This window comes from Struthio camelus, chromosome 20, assembly GCF_040807025.1.
Source record: "Struthio camelus isolate bStrCam1 chromosome 20, bStrCam1.hap1, whole genome shotgun sequence".
Taxonomy (NCBI): Eukaryota; Metazoa; Chordata; class Aves; order Struthioniformes; family Struthionidae; genus Struthio; species Struthio camelus.
Window position 1 is genome coordinate 5,807,825 of NC_090961.1, and position 20,772 is coordinate 5,828,596.

The window sequence follows — 20,772 nt, forward strand, 5'->3', positions numbered from 1 at the left end:
CGTAAAGGAGGAGGACAGAAGTGAGCATCCATAAAAGCATATGAAGGGAACTGAGTTATTATATATATTATATAAAATATTATATATAATGCTGGATCTGCGTATTTGTAGAGCTGTCTTTGCACTCTTTATTAAGAGGGGTTTTTTTCCACTTTTTTGTTTAGAGTTCCCCTTTTTTCTTTTTAATTTTACTGTATATGGTTGATGCTCAGTGTGAGGTTCTGAGAGTCAGTTCTCTCAGTAGGCAGTATCCTAGCATACTGCCAGTCTTACTAAGGTAGAAAAATAATGAAAAAAACCTGTTAACGCTCAGGTTTTTTTCAAAGTGTTTAGCTAACTCTGCAGCCAGACACTGTCTCTCCAATTCCGGTGGATGATCAGCATCATAGATCAGGCATTTCTGGATAGTGGCTTGGTATCTTTAACTTAGTTGGTAAAATGGAAGGTGCTGAAATTACTCGTGTCTTTGTTCTTTGCTACGGTATATTCTGCAGGGCACTGCTACTTTGCTAGTGTGTTTTCTGTTACCACTTTTTCATTTACTGTCTTTTAGTTTTTGTATTGAATCTAGATTTGAGATAGAAAAATCGGATCTCTGCATTAACCACTGCAAATCTGTGCACTGTTCATTGCTTTTATTCTGCTGCTGTTTGTATTGGTCCCTCAGTCTCATTTTGAATAGAAGCCTTGAAGGTATTGTTAGGTCCCTGTTGTTGCCAAGCCTTTCTTCAGGTGAAGTGGCCAAGAGTAATAAGCCAATCATGATCAGAATGTCTGTCAGTGTATATATATAATCATTATGTGGTAATTTCTTTATTTTTCTGCCCTTAACCTAAAACTCATTTTTTACCTTATCTGTGCATGATTTCAGATATGTCCATAATTTTACTTAGATCTCCTCTTTAAAATTTTGCATTCCGGATCCTATCATCATCCTGTATAAGAACTTTACATTAACCCTTCCAAAGTACACTGAGGTATATGAAACCTAATGCAGGCAAGCGTGATAATTTTGCCCCAAAACCCCCAGCAGGCAAAATTAAGCCTTGGGACAGGGCATTTGATCTCACAAAAGTGTCCTGGAACTAAGCATCATCTCACTGACTTAACAGCATCTCTGTGGGGGGTTCAAACCCTCATGCTTTAAATCCCAGAGAACAGCATGTCCACTGGACATATTTAAAGCAAGGTGTTTCCCCCACCCACTCCCAATATGTGTGGAAACTACTAACTTCTGGATGTGTACTGCTAGTATGTGATATCTACGGTGTCCTTTAGTGTCCTGGGAGCTTGCAGTTTCTGAGCAGGCAGCTCGTCACTGATGGCAACATTAGGTGCTGCAGAAGTGCTTTGCTGAACTGTTGTCCCTGTCTTGGTGGACCTCCCTTCTCAGATTGCTTGTTAGCAGTGACAGTGTTCTGAAGTAGGCATGAGCCCAGGTTCCTTGCTCAGTGCCTCCCTTTGTGCAGTTATCTGGTGGCCTTTCATCCTCTTATGTTGATTCTCCCATTTCCTCACCACCACACACCCTCAAGTCCAAGATGGAATGAAAAAATTGATGTTAATTCTTTAAAATTTCTGCTAGCTGAAATAGTTTTGGATAACAAAGGTGTAACACATGTTCTCACGGCAGTCTTTCCTCCTCCCAGACCAGCTATGTCTTATAACAGAGTATCTCAGCAAATGCTGTGTTTAGACCCAAACTCACAGCACCTGATATCATGATACTGTTATCTGAGAATGCTAGGCAGCTCCATACGTGTTCAGCAAATCCCAATCTATTGTAGGAAGGCAGGAATCAGAAGAAGGTGCTCGTGGTATGCAAAGCTTAGGCCTTGATACCAGTTATCCGTAAGTACTTCAGCCTGTAATGTTTTTTCTTTAAAAAAAATTACTAACCCCCCTGACCTTTTTCCCTTCAAGTTCTTTCTTGTGCAATTATGCCTATAGCCTGTCTTCCTGAGGTCTGTCATTGACTCCTTTTTCCCTTCTCATCCTTTCCTCTCTACCTCTGTCACCTTGTTCTTCTCTGTTGCTTAGATTCTTCTGCCCTAGCATTGCTTTCTCCATCTTCTGCATCAAATTGTCATCAGTTCCTTTTAGGATTTGTAACTCTATGTACTGCTATATAGTTCGTCAAGGTGGAAAAATAGTATTTACAGTAGTTTGAGTAACTGTTCTACGAAGTCCTGTATTGTCACGCCATCCTCCCTCTCTTTCCCTCCTAACCCTGCTCCAGCATAGTCCCTGCATCAGCTTTGACATGGAGGTTTTGTGCCAGATTTCCTCTCTCCCTACCTGGGGAAAAGGGTCCTGCCACTTCAGAGCTGAAGCGCCAACAGTAGAAAGCAGGCCTCTGCTGGTCGGGAAACAGATTTAAATAAAATAATTGTTTGTTTCTGCTCTCGATTTTATGCTTTTTTGTGCAAGGAAAAACTCTGCAGTAGTGTCTGTATAACCAAGCGCAAAGACAAAAGTCCTTGTTAGACACACAACAATATTGAAGGATGAATTCATCTTTAAAATGTAAATTGATTTTAGATTAAAACACCTTCGTTACCGTGTTTTGTGAATAACATAATTTAGGCTTATTTCTGTTTTTATACCCTGACGGACCATGCGTATTTGCTGTGATCCTAGTTTTATTCTTTACACTTTTCTGCTTTTACAGAGGAGTATTAAACCTTTGAAAATGTAACATTTTGACTTTTGTAGCTGTAACTTTTTCCTTTCTCCCTCTCAGCTTCTTTGTAAATAACTTTGTGGTTTTATTGCAGCTAAAATGTTCTACAATAAACTCATGGCATCCTTTTAAAGGATAGCATTGGAAGAGTCTGATTCTTCTTTCACATTAATTTTTCTCTAAGTGGAGTTATTGAGTTGCATTGTTAATGAAATTGAGACTGTGGCAGTGTCATGTCTACATGGGAGTTCTGTGAATTCATACATTTTTAGTTACAACTGAATGGGGCTGTTTGTTCTGCGCTTTATAGTTTGTCTCATCCTCATAATGTGCATGTAACGTTTCAGATCTTTATTTTGATCTGTCTTTAAAATATTGAAAACTGAAATTCCCATCAACTTAAGCTGTTAACTTGGTGACCTTGTGAATTCAGACATGAGCTCTCCTTCAGCTTGCTTCTGTCCTTCTCTTGCTCTTGACAGGTTACCTTAGGAAAAGTGTTAAAAGTGATAGTGGTGATGCGGAGTCTCTTCATTGACCGGACCATAGTAAAAGGATACAATGAAAATGTCTATACTGAAGATGGCAAGGTAGGTTATCATGTATGCAGTAGTGTTAAACTTTATTTTTCCTGGAATTTAAATGATGGGGAACAGGTATCCCATCACAAGTATGCTAGTAACATAAAACTGTCCAAGACTTTTTGTGGATGTTTTGTAAAATGTTCAGGTTTACATTTATCATGCTTTGCTTGGATTTTTCCTACCCTAATGCCTGACTTCTTTCTAAGCTCTGATACCCTCACCTGAATTCTAATTTATCACCTTGGACTTCAGTTGCCTCGTTAATAGTGTCTGCTGAGGAAACTTTTTTAGTGTACCAGCACAGCACTAGCCCAGGGTTCAGATTCTCTCTTCTGAGAGCCATCGGGAAATCTTGGGCTAGTTTTATGCTCAACTAGAGATGCTCAGCTATGAGAATCGTTGGTAGGTAGTCCTCAATGATTTGCTTGTCAGTAATAGCACATCTTTAACAGCAGCTATTAAAGCAAGTGTTACCTGTTTCCACAAGTGATTTGTTTTATGAACAATTCACCCTGCTTGAACACTCAAATTTCTTTTGACTGCACACGCTCCATATGGCTCTGTTTAGTGCATCAGAAGATGTTAATGGGACCTGACGGCCTTCAGCTCAGTTTGTTTCTCTTTTCAGGTGGAATGGTCTCTCTTACTGAGACATCCACCAGGACTCTTCTCTGCCAGTAACAGTACTAAATACCTCCATCTTTCACATTTTCTCTCTGGAGCGTTCTCCACTGATTATGAAGCCTATTAAAATACCGAGTTCATTATATCAAGATGAGTACTTGGCACCCATAGGCCATGTTATAATGAGGTGAGACTTTCTTTCCTTTCAAAAGTGATAACTGTGTTTTAGCACACAGTGGCACGTTATGTACTGACCCAGAGTTCAGCAGCTCTGAGTCTGAGCCTCTCTTCCCTAGAAAAGGCCAGGAGCTGATCTGTTGAAGAACACAGTACAACTATATTTCCCAGGTGACAAACTCTCCCTCGAAGGGTGGGGGATTGACCTAGGAAGTAGTAAAATAACGATTGCCTGATTTTGGAGCTGCATTATTCAAGTATGCAGGTTTAAATACCGCTTTGCAACAGGAGCAGCTGTGCCATAGTCCCTATGCATTAGCATATAATCACAGACTTAGCTCACCAGCCCTTCTTCACCCCAAGTTCTGCTTGAAACTAAAATGATATTCTGTCTAGAAAGCATTGACAGTGCTTGATGGATTCCTATGTCACATTTCATTTGGGTGTGCTGATTTTCTCTGATGCATCCAGTTTCCTTTGAAGCTCCCTTGAAATGTAATAATACTGTATTTGCTGGAAAGCTGCCTTTGTGAAACTGGGCATCTGGTATTGGGCTTCAGTTTAGTTTAAGGTTGACTCCCTTGAGAGCTGTATACCCTTTCCCTGACACCATTTGCTGCGATGGGGAGAGCCGTACTCCCACAAGCTGGCTTTGGGCTTGGGGCAGTAGCCTTTGCGTGTAGTCAGTGGGGAGCAGTTAGCTTCTCCAGAGCATCGGTGCTAACACCTGGCTTGTTTTCTTGCTCCAAACCAATCTGCAGAGGAGTCTGTATTTTCTGCCGAACAGCTTTCTGTCCAAAGTTAGGCTGTGTGACTACTCCCGAGAGGCTGGATGAGCCTGTGTCATTTACATGGCATTTTGCTGTATTGTTGGGCCATCCCAGGGCCCTAGCAAACCTAAAAGGTCTGCGTTTTAGATATAAATAGGACTTACGTAGAACTGGAGTTGCAGCCACTTAAATCATGAGTAAATTTGCCTTGGAAGATTGACTAAATGTGTAGCTTGCTAGTTTTGCCAACTGGAGCGCATATTGACAAACAGTGGGCTCCCTCTTTTTCACTAATTAACTACTCTGGTAATTGGAGAATAAGAATAAGATTGTACTCTTGCAATGATTCGCTTTACTCATTGTGCCTGCTGGGAATGAGCGATTATAGTGAATTGCAAACATAGTCCAATCCAGTTCCTTCTCTGTCGCAACAGATGCTGCTGGGAAAGTACCCCAGTGAGATTTCACCATGCTGTTCTAGCTCCTCAATTTCCAGTCTGAGCTGGGGGTGGGGGGGAGCAGCAGCATTCAGAAGAGACACAGAGGAGTAGGACAAAGGCGAGGATCTTCTTTATTAAATAAGAAGAAATGTGGAGAATCCTTAGGTTCACAGAAGGTGGTGATATTTTTTCCATTGAGCAGTTCATTCAGTAATTGCTGGGTTTTGGATTCGCTAATGTATTCCTAGGAACCACTTAATATCATCACTGCCTACAAATGTTAACTTGGTGGTTTCTGAAGCTCATGTCTTTACTGTAAGCCATGCTGAAGGGACACTGGAATAAGTCATAGCATCGTTGTGCTTCTTTACACTTAAATAGCAGGATGAAGGTCACTTGTATAATCCTCCTAAGTACACAGTGCAGAAGGTCCATTAAGCAGTAAAAGTGAAATTCACTGAGGGGCTTTCTCAAAGTAGAACAGAGATTTGGGTAGGTGAAGCAACATGAATAAAATCAATTCCTTATATATTCCGCAGAAGGAGAAAGGGCCATCTCTGAGAGACTGTATGAACACACAGACAATATGTGACAAATGGACTGTGAAACAGAATAGAGGCCAGCCACTTGCATGTGGATCAGGAAGTGGCTGTTTATCTCTGGAAGTACAACTTCTATCAAATTTTTTATTACTGGAAGGAGAAAGGAAAGAGAAGAGTGCAAAAACAGCAGTGTAGGTGTCGATAGTCCCCAGGTCTGTTCATCAGGCAAGTCTAGAGGTGCAACCGATTTGGTGGTCTCTCATGGTCGTTGTGGAACTGTGCGTGGTGGCATAGTCTGGGACAGCTAGCAGATATACAAGAAAACTGGCGCTGTGTTGTCCAGGTTGCTGTTGAAGTATGTTGGCGTAACTGTGAAAGAGCTTCGCTCAGTTTCTCCTGTATTGGAGCCTAGCTAAACTGGTAGCTCCATCATATATATTTAAAAACCTTCAAAGTGAAGGTGGAAAAAAAAATTAAAAGGCAGTCTTAAGCCTACTAATAGGGTAAAATAAGACACTACATTTTAGGGTTTTATCATTTATTTATTTATTTATATATTTTTTTGGTCAAACAAAGAACCAGTGCGTGTCCTAAGAGCTTCATGTACTTCCCGTGTGAATTATTCACTAACCCTGCAGATTATGTCTTTGCCAGGTTGCCAGCTGCATAACTTGCACGTTTTTGGTGACACTTTGCAAAAACAAAAGGTGAAATCTGGCAGCCTCTGTCATGTAGTCGAGTCTGTATTCTGATTGTTCTGCGGTCTCTCTTGCTTTCTGTACTAACCCACTGCACCCACCACAGACTGATGCATTTTAATGAGTCCTGTAGTTTTAGTGGTGGCACTGTGCCACCCTTAATGTCAAAACTTTGACATACTCCTTCTACACTGGAAGTTAACCATGGATAGTAATTAATTACTCATGTTGTCCAGATTCCTGAATAAATGAAGCTGTGGAGCTCACTCTTGCAGGGCAGGCTTATCACGAGCTGAACCATTAGTAGCCCTAGTCTGCCAATAAAAATAAAACCGTATTGGGTTTTATTTGGCATGATAATATCCTGCTTCTCTTTGCCAAGAAGAACCATGCCACAATGTACTTGGAGTGGGTACTTAACATCACTACCTAACCACGTTCCTATTTTTGCATTCGTTAGACTTATCTAAAGAAGTATAAGTGTCTCTGTTGAATTATCATGTTAAGGAACTTGGGTTATGTTAATGCTCTGGCTTCATTAATTACCCCATATCAATAAGAAAAGGCAGCTTTTAGCCTCCTAGCGTAAGAGAGGAAAAGAAATAGTAGTATCAAAGGAAAGCTTCAAAGACAGCCAGAGCTGTCTCTTGGGTAATTTCTGATCCCTGCATTCTTTCCACTTCAAAGCTGGATGTGTGTGTGTTTGGGTGAAGGGGGGGGGGGGTTGAATCCGATTTCTCTAATAAGTGTTGGCACTGAACCTGTTTGATATTAGATGCAGGGAACATTCTGATTTGTTATCGCCTTTGAAATCGTTCAGACGACCTTCAGAAAATCGCCTCTTGTTACTTATGCTGGGGTGGGTGGGGAGAGTGGGGCACTGGGAAAAAAAAAGCCCCAGTTTAATTCACATGCAGAGGATGCCCTGAAATTGTGCTTTCAGCAGTTTTTTAGTTACAAATGTGTATCTTGATTGAAAGTGAAAAGTTGAAGAATAATAGACCTGTAACAATGCATTCTTTAATCTGCCTCTGCCTTAATCCTCTGTTTCAGGGGGAAAGGTGGGCAGTCATTCAGGATGTCTGCATGTGGTTTGGGGATTTTTGGTGTTTTGGGGTTTTTTTTTGTATGGTGTTTTTTTTTTTTTTAATGTTGGATAACGTCATGTCTGTAAAACATTCATTACTTTTTCAGCTTTTCAATCTTCATGCCGCCTAATGAACAATCAGAACCTGTTGGACTCATCTTAATGCAGTATATGAAGTGGATTTTTTTTTTTTTTATGATCTTGCCTCTAAATAGAGAGGATCGTGTACTTGGATGGATCACTAGAGATTAGCAAAACCATATATACATTCCAATTATAGCAACTCCATCTGTCGTCAAACAAAGTCTTAAATTACATGAAAATAGTTGAAATAAATTCTGTATTCGTTCTTTATTTTCAAACGTAGACTCTCCTGATATGGAAATAGGATGCTTCCTTCCCTACAGGCACAGGTGTGTAACACTGTTAGTCAAGCTCAGGTCTGAGACTAGGCTGGGCTACTGCTTGCGGGGGCCTACAGTCTGAGTGTTATTGGTGTTCAAGCAGATTCTTGAGCCTACCTTAAGAGCCGGTAATGAAAAAGGTTTGTAGTTACGTGCCTTAGGGTACTTTTGTCTTCACCTAACCTGGGAAAGGCTTTGAGACATCAGCTGCCTTTTGTCTTACGGCAAGGTCAGCCTCCTAAGTCACGACACATCCATCCTGAAGAGATTTTTTTGAAATAATTAACTTTACCTCCTGTTAAACATGAAGTCTAGAGACTCAATAATCGCTCCTTTTACTGATATTCAGAAAAGTGGGCCGCTTAACATTATTGCTCTTAATGGCACAATGCCATTAGCATTGTGAACCTTTTTAACCGTGTGAATTGATTACTTGGGTTCAGCATCCTTCCCTTTCTCCTCCTTCATCCCCCTCTAGTGTGTTTTATTCACTTCATGTGACTTATTTCATTTCAGGCTGTAACCTTTGTGCCTTTCAGAAGACGTGCAATTTCAGCTAGGGCTTATGGGCACTACCATAAGTCAGAATTAAGATAATTAGCTGTACTTCATAATAAAGGCGATAAACCCAACTTCTACTTTTAACTCAATTACTTTCAGAGTGTAAAGTTAGCAGAATGTGTCCAATATACCACGCCTCGTTTAGTCTGAGATTTACACTCAGTTTGGTTACTGTTACCTATTTCAGTTTTTGAACTGAAGTATAGAGGATGGAGGTGTAATGCCATTAATGGAATGACAAAATAATGCAAATGCAGGATTTACGCATAAACCGTTATATGTTTGTTTATTGATGATTAAAAGTGTGTTAGCAATTGGGGAGGGGTATGCTTTGTAATCCAGAAAGTTTGTGCCCTTTAGAACCAACCCAGCAGTAATGAATGGATGTGCTAGTTTCCTATGCCTTTATCTTAGTGATACTATTCACGTGCACAGTTTTTAAAGGGGTTTTAGGTTGCCGCACTACAAAGATTTGTTCCTCAATTGTGAAGATTAAAATAAATAGTTTGGTCTCGTTTGTTAGTTTTATGCGGTTGCACTTTTTACCTCTAATTTTTGAACCACTTATCCAACTTCAGTGAAATTTAACACAGTTTAATATTTTGTGTTCTATATTCTTCCAAAAGGCTGAACGCAGGAGGGAGAGATGGATTAGTGTCTCCACTGTGGGAAAACACGTGTCACATCATATTATCAAGCGCTAGAAGAGCTATACCTGCTTCATTAATTCACTCAAAAATTGTTTTTATTTCATCAAGATTAAGATTCCAGAGGTTAATGTTGTAGCCAGCACCTTTCCTGTGGCATATGAAATTGTTGAGTATAGTGGGATCTGTAGACAAAAAGTAATTTGCAAGCTATGGATTGATGGAAGGAAATTCCTCTTTTTTTCCTGCTTCTTTTCCTTGACAAGAGTGCAAGATATTCCACAAGGATGGGTTAAAAGAGCAGCAGCATGTCGATTGAAATTGTTTAACGTGCAAGTCATTTGGGTGTTTAACAAGGGCAGGCTTACCTTCTGTTTTTCTGTGGTTAATAAAATTTACTGCAGTTTTGTTTGGTTTCTGTATCATATATCGTTGAACATGCATTTAAGTCATGGATTTGTGTGGTTATCAACAACCTTGAATCTCTGTTAGCATGATTTTCATCTGGAAATGTAAATGCAGTTTCCTAAGGGATGTTTTATTTAGCCCCAATAGACCAGTGCTTTGGTTTAATTCAGCTAAATGTTCTTTGTGTCATTTGTAACTGAATCACTTATTCAGACAGAAGACAAGCATAAACTTAGTAAAAATGCCCTTGTTTTAGAGACAGACTGAAGCTGATGAATATTTACGTAGATCAGCACAGCCTTATGCAAATGAAGATTTTGCTATTTTTAAAGAGAACACACTGATTCAACAGGTCTTATATATGTAATTTTGTATTGAAACTGTGATGAACTGTGTTCCTTCTTTATTGCAAAGGAAGTCTTATGTCATTGCATCCCTTTCTTGGATTGCAACAGGTAAAGGTAATGGTTCAAGACAGAACTGAAGAGTAGGATAGATCTGTTTGCCTACTGTCTTAAACTGAACAGCTGTTTACCTTCTTTTTATTGGAAATCATGTATGGTAATATGTAACCTTTTTTTTCTTACGGTAGCTTGACATATGGTCTAAATCCAACTATCAAGTTTTTCAGAAGGTAAGTGCCACCTCATTTCTCTCTATATAAATGTCTTTAGGTCGTACGCAGAGTTTATTTTAAATACCTAGACCCCTATGTAAAAGAATTCAGAATTTATTTCTTTGTCAGTCATGCTTAATATGATTATAAAACTTTGATCGCAACTTGCAAATAAGAATCAGTAATCTGTAGTAATGGAAAACCATGAGCAGAAAATCAGATCAATTCAGCTGTTATTATTTAGTTTAGATTTATTTCCCATCACAGATCCAATCCATGGTTTGGAATAGGAAACTGGAGATTTTATTACTCGAGCCTTATAGTTGCCTGAGGAATCTTCAGGTACTCTTTTTAGGTGAAGTCTTTGGGAGTGCTGTTTCAGGTTTGTTTGGGTTTGGTTTATTGTTGCCCCAAATTCTGCAGGCTTGATTTTAATAAATTTGTAGAACTGGCTTCCCAAAATGACTACTTTTTTTTTTTTTTTTTTTTTTTTTAAACTGAAGTGATTTTACTTGCTTCTCTTCCCTTGGTGGTGTAAGCAAAGGGCATGACTTACGGAAATGAATGGTATTCCACAAAGTAAGAAGAGAGCAGTGAGTGAGTGGGAGCAGTAAGTGTAAAACTGCTAAGAAGGTAAAGGTGTGTTTTCGGATAGATCTATATCTTGCTATTTTCAAGGCAGGCAAGAGAAAATTTCTCTTTGAAGGCTTCTTGTCAAAATGCTGTAAGTTCAGATTGATCTGGCTTCAAATTCCAGTTTCCTTACCTTCAAGCCACAGTTCAAGGAGCTTAAGTCTCCAGCGAGTGTGCTAGCTTCCTTTCATCTACTTTTGTAGTTTATGTAACAAATACGGGTCAGGGACTGTAAAGGGCATAAAAGCCGGGGTCAAAACTATGGCATATTGGCTGTGTGTGTGCATCTTCCTTCCAGGATACCGTATGCAGTCAGAAGCGAAGAGGTTTGACCTGTGGTATTAGCCTGCTAGAGATCAAAGGACAGCTTTGGGGGAGGCTGGTTGCTTTCCCTGTCAGACTAGCATTAAAGCAAAATTTTGCTGTGGTCGACTCTTTACTCCAGAGATTAGGGGATTAAATAATCTTTTTTTTTTTCCCTTCCTCTCTCCACAAATATATTCTCTATGTTGTGTCAAATAGGGGAAAAGGGTGGAAAGTAAAACAGCTGAAATTGTAATTTTCTTATCAGTATATTTTTATGTTATTATTGCAAAGGAATGAATTTAAGGTTTTGTAATAAAGTGCATCTTCTCCAATTCCCCTTATGTGTTCAAGGTTGGAATCTCATTTGGGCCTAGGCATGGTCTTCCTGAATGTTTTAGCCTAGAATAACTTGGAAGGGTTAAGCTCTATCACCATCAAAAGTAGATAGGTTTTGAAGTTCTGGTTCTACAAGTTGAGTTTTATATCTACAAGATAGCGAACGGTGTAGAATAAATGTAGAGATTTGCAGAGGGGCCCAAGTTAAGGGCTCTTGCAAGTGTAAGTACCTAGAGTGAATGTCTCTTCAGGTCCAGGTGATGGCCTTCAGATCAGAAATGAAAGAGTTCAGTGAGAAAATGTGAAATGCCTGTGTTACTGCTGCCCATGTGGCTTCGTTGTGGATAAATAGGAATCTTTACACTCTAGTTCTACTGTGATACTGCAATTAATTAACTCAATACTCCTTTAAAACAGTAATTTCAATAAAATGCCTAGGATGATAAGTAAAAATATGTCAAGAGAGAAGATATATTTTTATTATGGTCTATCTGTCTGTGTGCATGCCTGCGTGCGTATGAAAGAAGCCACTGGTGTCTTCCTAATCTTCTACATTAATACGTTTCAAAAGAAAAGAAAAAGACTGCAGGAGAAAATGTTGCCCTAACAGGCAGAGCAGCTGCCTGTACTCTAGGTTTTATACATTGTGTTCCCAGCTCCGTCACTGTGTTACCTTGGGCAACTTAACCTCTCTTTGGATCAGTTTTCTGCATCCCTTCAGTTGGGGTTGTACTTGCTGACTTCACAGGAACTCTTCAGCTGAATTGGTTGCATAGTGTTTTTAGATTCTTGCATGAAAAACATGATAAAAGTGCAAGGTGATAGTACTTTGTAATCAATAGATGCTGGACTACTGAGCTGATGGTTAAATAAGTTAAGGCCGGGACCTGAGTTGAGTTTTCAAATAGATGACAGAAAATGCTATGGTTCTGCAGAGTAAGTTTTCTCATTGTGGTGCTGCTCTTGGTTTGATTTTCTTTTTAATGTCTGAAGCTGCACTTGTATCCGTTTTTAATACCCTAGGATAGTGATTTAGCAGTAGTGAGATAGAGGAAATCAGATAAAATGATGTTAGAGAAACTGTTTTACTCTTGTTACTGTTGTAATACTGCAGGATCTTCAGAACAAATGTTTTCCTGCCATAAAAACGTTATCAGTAAACGTGTCACAGTATATCTCCAGTAACCCTGGTGGGAAGCGCTGGGCCGAGAGGGGGAAAAATAGGGACTAGTAACTGTTCCCACCAAGGAGGTGAGCTCTGCTGCCTTTAATACTGTAAAATCAGCCGTTGCTTTGAAGGGCAGGGATACTTCTCTTTAAAAGCTGGACTAAGCTCTCAAAGTCTCTCTTCAATGATAATATAACAACATCTGGAGTTCACAAGGTACCTGCCGGTGGTAGCTGCAAGCCTGTCAAATTCTCACAGGGTTGCAGCGTGACTTTCTAGGTTAAGGACCAGAGACCTCTGATCTTCAGTCCAACCCTGTCAAATGAAGCTAAATTTGTCCTGACTTTTGTTTGCAAACGTTGGCTGTGTCAGCAAGCCTTTTCTCTCTCCTTATTAAGCAGGATACCCAAGTGTGTATAATTTGATGGGGGACAGCTGCCAGTAGACCCATTACTGTTAAAGTGTACAGTCATTTTCTGAGTTCCCTGGAGACTTCTTGAATTTGGTCCTGGGGTGAATAGGCTTTTATAGCCATTGAAGCCACCAGCAGGGTTAGATTCAGAGAATGGGACTTGGAAATAAAAGAGGGAAGGCTGAAAGGGTACAAGCACAGGGAGCAAAGAAAAGGTTTTCAGATTTCCATATTTGTCTGACATTTAAACTCGGCGGGAGCAGCAAGTGTTTTGATCTTAAACCTCCTTATTTTGACACCTTGCATGTCTTGATCCAGTAGCATGACAGAAGGAACAAAACAGGAAATAAGGAAGTCTTTATTGGATTTAAATCTTGGTGTGAAGAAGAACGTACGTGAGGAGCGCAGAATTGCAGGTCATTGTGCAGAGGATTAAGAGAAGATATTGTAGAGAAAGGTGCAAGATTCATAGCTTTGTATTCAAAAAAAAAAAAAACAACGGTGGAATTGCTCTTAAGAGATAAAAAACTATGTTGCTTGGGAGATGATGTCTAACATTAATGGTTTCATTTGTCAAGTTGCTCAGTAAGGGAGTGTTTTTTCTATGTGATATCATTTTGGCTGTTTGAGTCATATGCTCCGCATGGATTTTAAACCCATGTAACTTCATTCTGACCTCGGAGGCCCGTTCTTGTTTTTGTGTAAACAGTCTCCCAGTTTTAGCATGCCACTCGCTGCTTGTATTGTGGTTTGATATGCTTCTTCCCAAGTCACGTTTTAACCTAAACTTTGAGAAGCTATCTGTGTACATCCAGCTGTTTGTCTGTGAGACGTATGATCCCAAAGCGATGAAACTCAGAGCACAATTTTCACCACTGCAAGGGCACATAAGTATTGTAATGTATGAAGATGTATTCTTGTCAATAAGCTCCGAATAAAATCGCATGCAGGATGAATGCATGCATGAGACAGATATTGGGCTATTGATAATGTCTGCTCAAGGAGAGGAGATGGTCTGTTCCAGGGTCACCCGCATGGTTGCTCCTTTGCATGATCAGTACTTGGCTCTGTTTGAAGACCTGCTTAGGCGAAACAGGATCCCTGTGACCCAGTCCAAATAGCAGAACAAGCAAAATAAACACTGAGTTGCGCTCTGTGAGCTCTGAAAACACCTCACAAATCCCATGCTTCAGAAAAGTCTCATAGAGCTTTACTAGCTTTTATGTGAGAAATGCTGTGGCATTTGAATTGGGAGTGGGGAAGGGTGCGCGGAGTCATTTTTGTGGAGCTCATCAGAGCCTGCTTGTAGAACGCACCATCCATCTTCCTTCCCGAGCGCCTCTCAGGCACCGGCTCCTCTGCTTTCACGAGTCCCTCTAGAGAGACTCACATGTTTTCCTGGAGAGAAGATTGAATAAAAGGACTCCCTAGGAATGAAAAAGGCACTCTTAGTTTTCTACAGTATAAACTGTCTAAAAACTAATAAAATAATGCCTTTCTTTTTTGCCTTTTTTTTTTTTAATGCTCTGGTTATCCTCTGGAACTCATTGCCACAAGCTACTGTTAAGACCATGAACTTAGCAGAGTTTAAAAAAAAAAAATTAAAAATCTTTTTGGGGATTTAGAGGATCCTGTTATATGAGGTTGAGTTTTCAGGCTGTGCCATACTTGTGGGAATAAACCAATAAGTGGGAAAAAAAGTTGACTGGTAAAGGAAGTTTTGCACCTTCTTTTGAAAAGCCTGTTTGCTGGCAGTGAGATAAAATGCTAGAATAGTGAGTCAGCACCTCTGATGATGTCTGTTACGGTGCTCTTAATTTTCTGTCTTAGTTTTTTTGCCACTTTCAGCTCCAGACCGCCGGTGGAGCACAGCTATGCCACAGGTCCTTGCTTCTGTGCTTCTCATTCCAGTTAGTGGGGAGCGCTTGTTCAGCTTTCTCAGTCTGTGAGTGGTAGAACACTTTTTTGAATGAATTTGCAGCTTTGGAAATGTTAACGCGATTAACAGCGCTTGTCAGTGCTCAATAAGACTTTTTTTTTTTTTTTTTGGAAAAACGCATTTCGGCATAACAGTGCCATCAAGTAGGTAAGGAAATGTTAGGGAAATGGCTGGCGTTGGCCTAGTTGAGGCAACTAGCAGGGATTTTGTTTGCTGCTCATCACTGCGTGTTGCTCTCGTGAGCTATTTATAGCTTTACTAAGCAAGCAAGCTGAGCGGCCGGATGCGAGCAGGAAGCCAGGAGCACGTCCGTGCCTTCCCACGCCGTCCGTGCCTTCCCACGCCGCTGCAGAGCAGCAATGTGGGCCCAGCAGGTGGTTTCTCGGCACGACCAAGTACCCAGTGAGCCCGGCTGCCTTGCTGGGGCCGGATCGCTCTCCAAGAGCGGCAAGTGTATAAGATTTAATTTGCACAAGGTCACTGTAGAGATTAGGTTTGATCCTGTATCAGTCTGTATTTTGTATTCCTGATGTGTACAGCACTCTGAATGAGGAAGCAGAGATGTGTTTTATAGGTGCGCGTTTATAATCAACTTGGAAACAGAAATGAGAAGAAAATATGTCAGAGACAATAAAATTAGCTGTTAACAAAAAGGGAAGTTTTCTTGTTCAAATAGAAAATGAGACTGTACCTTGCTAAACCAGTTTGTCCAGCATCCAGCATCGGGTTTGTTTAAAGAAGGCCAAGACTTTCATTGCCAGAAATTTTGTATTGTAACTTAAGTCTTTTTTGCCCTGTCTTAAAGTGGGAACATGTTTAGTTGAATGATAGCTCTTTTATTTAGCAAAATTGTAACTTCCACAAGCTTCAAGCTTTTTTTTTTTTTTTTTTTTTTTTTTTTGGGCAAAGCTTCCAGGTATTTTTCAATATGTGAATTGTAAATTATTGAGCTTTTCTGCAAGACTACTTGAAAATCTATTTCAAGGTCCAAAGCAACAGCTATCCTAATCAATTTGTGCTCTTCTGAATGTGTTCCAACGTAAAATGGGTAGAGAAATGAGAAGGTAACCAATAACTTGGATAGCAATAGGTAAAATATAGCTATAAAAGTGAAGTTAATAAAATAAAAGTCCTGAAATATACAAAATGTCAGCCTACACACAAAATAAATTAGCTTGTGATTCCAGCTTGGCTGGAAGAAAAAGTGTGTCCCATAAGTGAGCTGGCACATATGCAGTTTGTTTTGCTTTGCTTTGGTGTGAAATCGTATTGCCATTAGTAAAGCTGGGTATTGATCTTTTTTCTTTTTCTTTTTTTTAAATCTTGGACAGTTTATGCCATCATCTCTGTTATCTTGGATTGTGGTTTTTGTTTTGTTTTGTTTTTTTAATTCTTCCCTCGCTCCCATGCACTGGCCAGTTTGTGATTTTCCCAGCTCTTTGCTCATCTGTGCTTGCCATCCCAATGTTGGTTGCTGGTTTTGGGGTGGTGTTTCATCCCCCTGCTCCTCTTCCTCATATTTGACACCCACTCTGATCTTTTTAGAAGCGCTTTATCAGCACTTGCTTATGGTAGAAATCACCTGCTTTTTGTTCAGAAAACATTATTAGTGTTCTAGCAATGCTGAGATGGCTTTTATCTCCCTGTGGAATCTCATTAGCTTTACATTACAATAGGAACAGCATATGTGCAACTTTGCCAAAGTGGCCAGTCAATTTAAATTTGTTAATAGCAATATATTTTTTTTTTAAGCAACTTTTTCTACATCTTCAAGGCCAAGAGAAAACAACTTTGTTGTTCAGGAAAAAACACAGTTTGTTAGAAGTAGAAGCACAGCAGAAGGAGAGAGCGGCTGCTCATAAATACCTTCAGTACTTTCTATTCTTTTACATGTCTGGTACTGTCCTATAAAAGCACCATCTTAAAAAAAATAAAATTCACATAGCTAGTAGGACTTGGTTTACAGTAATTTCTAAACACTACATGAGAAGGTTTTAAAAGAAAGGATTGACTAGAGTTGCACTGTACTATTAATGCACAATTAATCGTTTTATTTCTAATTTTTTTAATTTGTCTGATGGCTCAAGCAGGTTGAGGTCCATTTTGTGGATGTTGTTGTAAACCTGCCAAAACATGCACAGTCTCAAAGGTTTTACCTTCTGAATGTCATAATTGGATGTCCTTGCTCACACTGCTAGGAGCTGCTTTTGGAGTTAGGCATGTGCATGAATGATGGGGAACAGAATCTGTTTCTAAAATTGCAGTATAGCTTAAAACTGGATTGCATGTAGGATAGACTGATTTTATCTAGTGTTCTGTGGAGGAAGTTTGTATAGTGTGAATTAGAGCCTGTCTGTACATGAATTTATTCAGAAATATATCTTTTTCGGATTTACCTCCCTGAATAGCTCCATGCATGTACTTCTCTTTCCACCATGAAAGTTTGAGTACTCTAGCGCAACTCGCTTCAGTGCTGAATTAGGCTAAATACAAATGAGGAACAAGTAGAGTTAGTTGGGAATAACTTTTACAGTTTCAATTCACACTTTGCCTTACTCCAAATTTACTATAGTGTATAGACAAGCCTGGAGAAATATATAGACAAGCCCTAAGAAGAACACTGCTCTTTCTTGTTAAAACTACAAAATACTATTTAATCACCAACTAGGCAATCATGTAGTTGTTGAATTCTTTGATATCACTGATGAGGACCATTAATAGGTTTACAGATCATAAGATGTGGTTGTGTTGTCTGAGTTCTTTAATGGTCTAGTCCAAAGGATTTTGCCAATAACTTCTGCGTTAAGACCATAAGTTCTTATAAGAAGCAGGCTATTGTCCGTGCAATTTATTTTGGGAAGCTCTAAACCTAGAGTTGACAGGTTGAATCCTGCTACTGAGTTACATCATAGCTGGTCAAAAACTACCTCCTTCCAGATTTCCCTTGAGGTCTGCATTTTAAAATTTTAATGATAGAAAATCTATCAAAGCATTGGTTAGTTCTGATTTTTTTTTTAATTATCCATGCTATTAAAAATGTATATTTTATGTCTATTCTGTCTAGCTGTAATTCCCAGATGTCAGATCTTGTTATGGCTCTCTAGTAGATTAAAAAGCTTTCTATCAGAAATCTTTTACTAGTGCAAGTATTTATAAACCATAATCATATTAATTGATTCCTGGTTTCAGAGGAAATGAAACTGAGAGCTCAATTCATATTTGTTCAACTTAAGCAACCTGAAATAGACTACAATAGTTAAGTATTTAAAATATTTATGTTGGAAAGGAGAGTTAGACATTTTTGCATTAAAATGCAGTTTCAGAATTGGTTATTTTTTCCTAGTCTGTTTCTTCTTTTCAGTAAAAAAAGAACAAAACCAAAGCTTGGTTTTTTGGAAGTCTTTATCTTTATTCCCATAACCTAGTCTACCATAAGTACTTAATTTTGCTACAGTATTGTCAGTGTTTCTTCTGTGGAGTAAATCAGTATATGTTAGGGGAATATAAACTCTGTGAAAAATGACCAAAACAAACAAATGGAAGCATATAAAGAGAAAAAGGAGGTTTCCTCTGACATAGCTTCTTTAGTGGCTTAGCTTGTTCATGATTTCACAGAATACATGAGATTTCAATCACAGAGGCGTAGCCAAGGGGGAATTGTTCCACTCTTCTACTGTAGACACCTGAAAGTTAAAGAAATTATTTGCTATGGGTGTTTTCTTTAATATGGTACATCAGATTTTTTTTTGCCCCCCCCCCCCCCCCCCTTTTTTACAGATTTCTGTCATTTCAACAGTGATAGAGACTGTGTCTTTGGTACATTCCCTCCTTGGCTCTTCAGCTGGGTTGGCAGGCCAAGGGCAGCGAGTCACGCGTGTTATGTTAGTAGAGCTGGAAGCCTTCCTGCATCACTTAGCTCACTTTAACCACCACTTAGACTCTTTTACTTGACACTATTAGCTTTTGTCATGTTTTCAGACTTCCAAAGCTATGTTTGATTTTTCTCTGTAAATACTGCTTTGTCTGAAATGAGTAAGAGGATAATCTCCTTTTGTCCGATATAGGTGACAGATCATGCAACTACTGCTCTATTGCACTACCAGCTGCCTCAGATGCCAGATGTGGTAGTCAGATCTTTCATGGTAAGTGTATTTGAAAATACGTTCTTACAGATAGACTTCAGCATGGGGACAGCGACTGATACAAGGCAGGTCGTGATGCAGTTATAATTTCACCTATTTAAACAAGCTAGACAGCAGAGGTTGACTGTATTTCTTTACATCTCATACCTGGACAAGGATGAAGATGTCATTCTCGGTACCAGGGGACAGTCGATGTTTGAAGATTGCTCTGTATGTAGTTCTTTTATCACAGATCTTGCTTGCTGTTTCCTATTGGCAAGACTGGTCTGGGTCATCTCCAAAGCTAACCTGGTCCAGGCCCTTCGCATTGTTCGTGCTGTGGATGTAAAAAGTCTGCTCCAGTGAAAATTCCCCAGTAAGAGGAAATTTCCAGTTAACATATTCCAGTGGAGCCAGCTTGCTTATCAGTTTGCCACATATAGCAAATGGCATCAATTATTTTAAAAATAAGGAGAGGCAGGAATGCGGTAGGGAGAAGTCCTTTTTCCTGCATCCACGTTCCACTCCAACTTTATTCCTAGGGAGTCGCATGTACTCACTTCAGTGTAACAGCAGGTGGTTTCCAGAACTGAGAAAATGCTTACTGAGATAGTCCACCTTTTTTTTCCTGAATACAATGAATTAAATACTAATCTCTCTTGATATGCAGATTTAAGTTGGTCACCTTTAGTTCTGCTTATATTTAGAATTTTGTTTGTGAAATAAATTTAGTTTATTAGCAGCCCTGTTAATCAGAGGGTTGAGGACAAGGGCTTATGATTCAGAATTCCTTCTACCAAGACGAATTTTGGCTGTGGAGACTGTTCTTATTCTCTGTGCCGCGGTCTCCCAAAGGAAGCTTTTGGGGGAGGTTTTCTCTGCTGTTCAGTCGTCTTATTTCATGTGTGATATTGATCCAGAACAAGGGGTAAAGCAATGGAGACTTCTTAAAATCAACATCTAATTTTGCCATTCATAGTTTTTGGGTGTGTAAGGTTTAATTGGTTCTTTTATGTTTTTAATTTCCAATGTGAAATTTCAGAACAGTCAGACTCCTTTACCTGTTGTGCTTGCTAGTTTGTTTATTTAATAAAAGGCCAGGAAAATGAGAGATTTCTGAAAGTCTTTTTTCCTTAGAGTGCATCCTGAAATAATAGGCTTTGAAACGTGAAAGCAACTCTTATTAGTGTAATCCATGTTTCAACATGTGTCTGAAAATACCAGTTTAATAGCACTGGTAGCCCGTTTGTTTAAGACATGGGCCTGCCCTATTGATTTGATAAAGCACGGCTAAAAAATTTAACAAAGCAAAACCAGTTGTACATCAGAAGTGTCAATATATTAGTCCTTTCACATGTCAGTAGTGCAATCCGCTTGACAGGATGTAGTGAAGTCTGAATTTTTTGATGGGAATGAAGAACTACTTTTTTTTCTTTCAACAAATGTATCAAGTGCACAATTTAACTTCATTTACCTATTTTTATATTATGGTTCAGAAAATTCAATTTTTTTTTTTTTTCAGTCATACAAGCAAAGTTCATCCAAGCTGAAGTAAATAACAGCAATTTACTTGTAGTATTCTGTTGCCCTTGTCCCCGTATTTACTGCTAAACCCA

At 39.3% G+C, this 20,772-nt stretch overlaps 1 protein-coding gene across 2 annotated transcripts in view; it reads left to right on the top strand.

The window, feature by feature from the left end:
• The window catches only part of MED27 (mediator complex subunit 27), a 100,568-nt gene that overhangs the window by 78,410 nt on the left and 1,386 nt on the right, over nt 1–20,772 (top strand). The window contains exons 5-7 of one of the 2 annotated variants that reach the window (XM_068914599.1): nt 3,166–3,273; nt 10,218–10,259; nt 19,100–19,177. In XM_068914599.1, coding sequence (XP_068770700.1) covers nt 3,166–3,273; nt 10,218–10,259; nt 19,100–19,177 — 228 coding nt within the window. The remainder of the gene's footprint in view (nt 1–3,165; nt 3,274–10,217; nt 10,260–19,099; nt 19,178–20,772) is intronic. The other variant, XM_068914600.1, reaches the window with a different exon arrangement.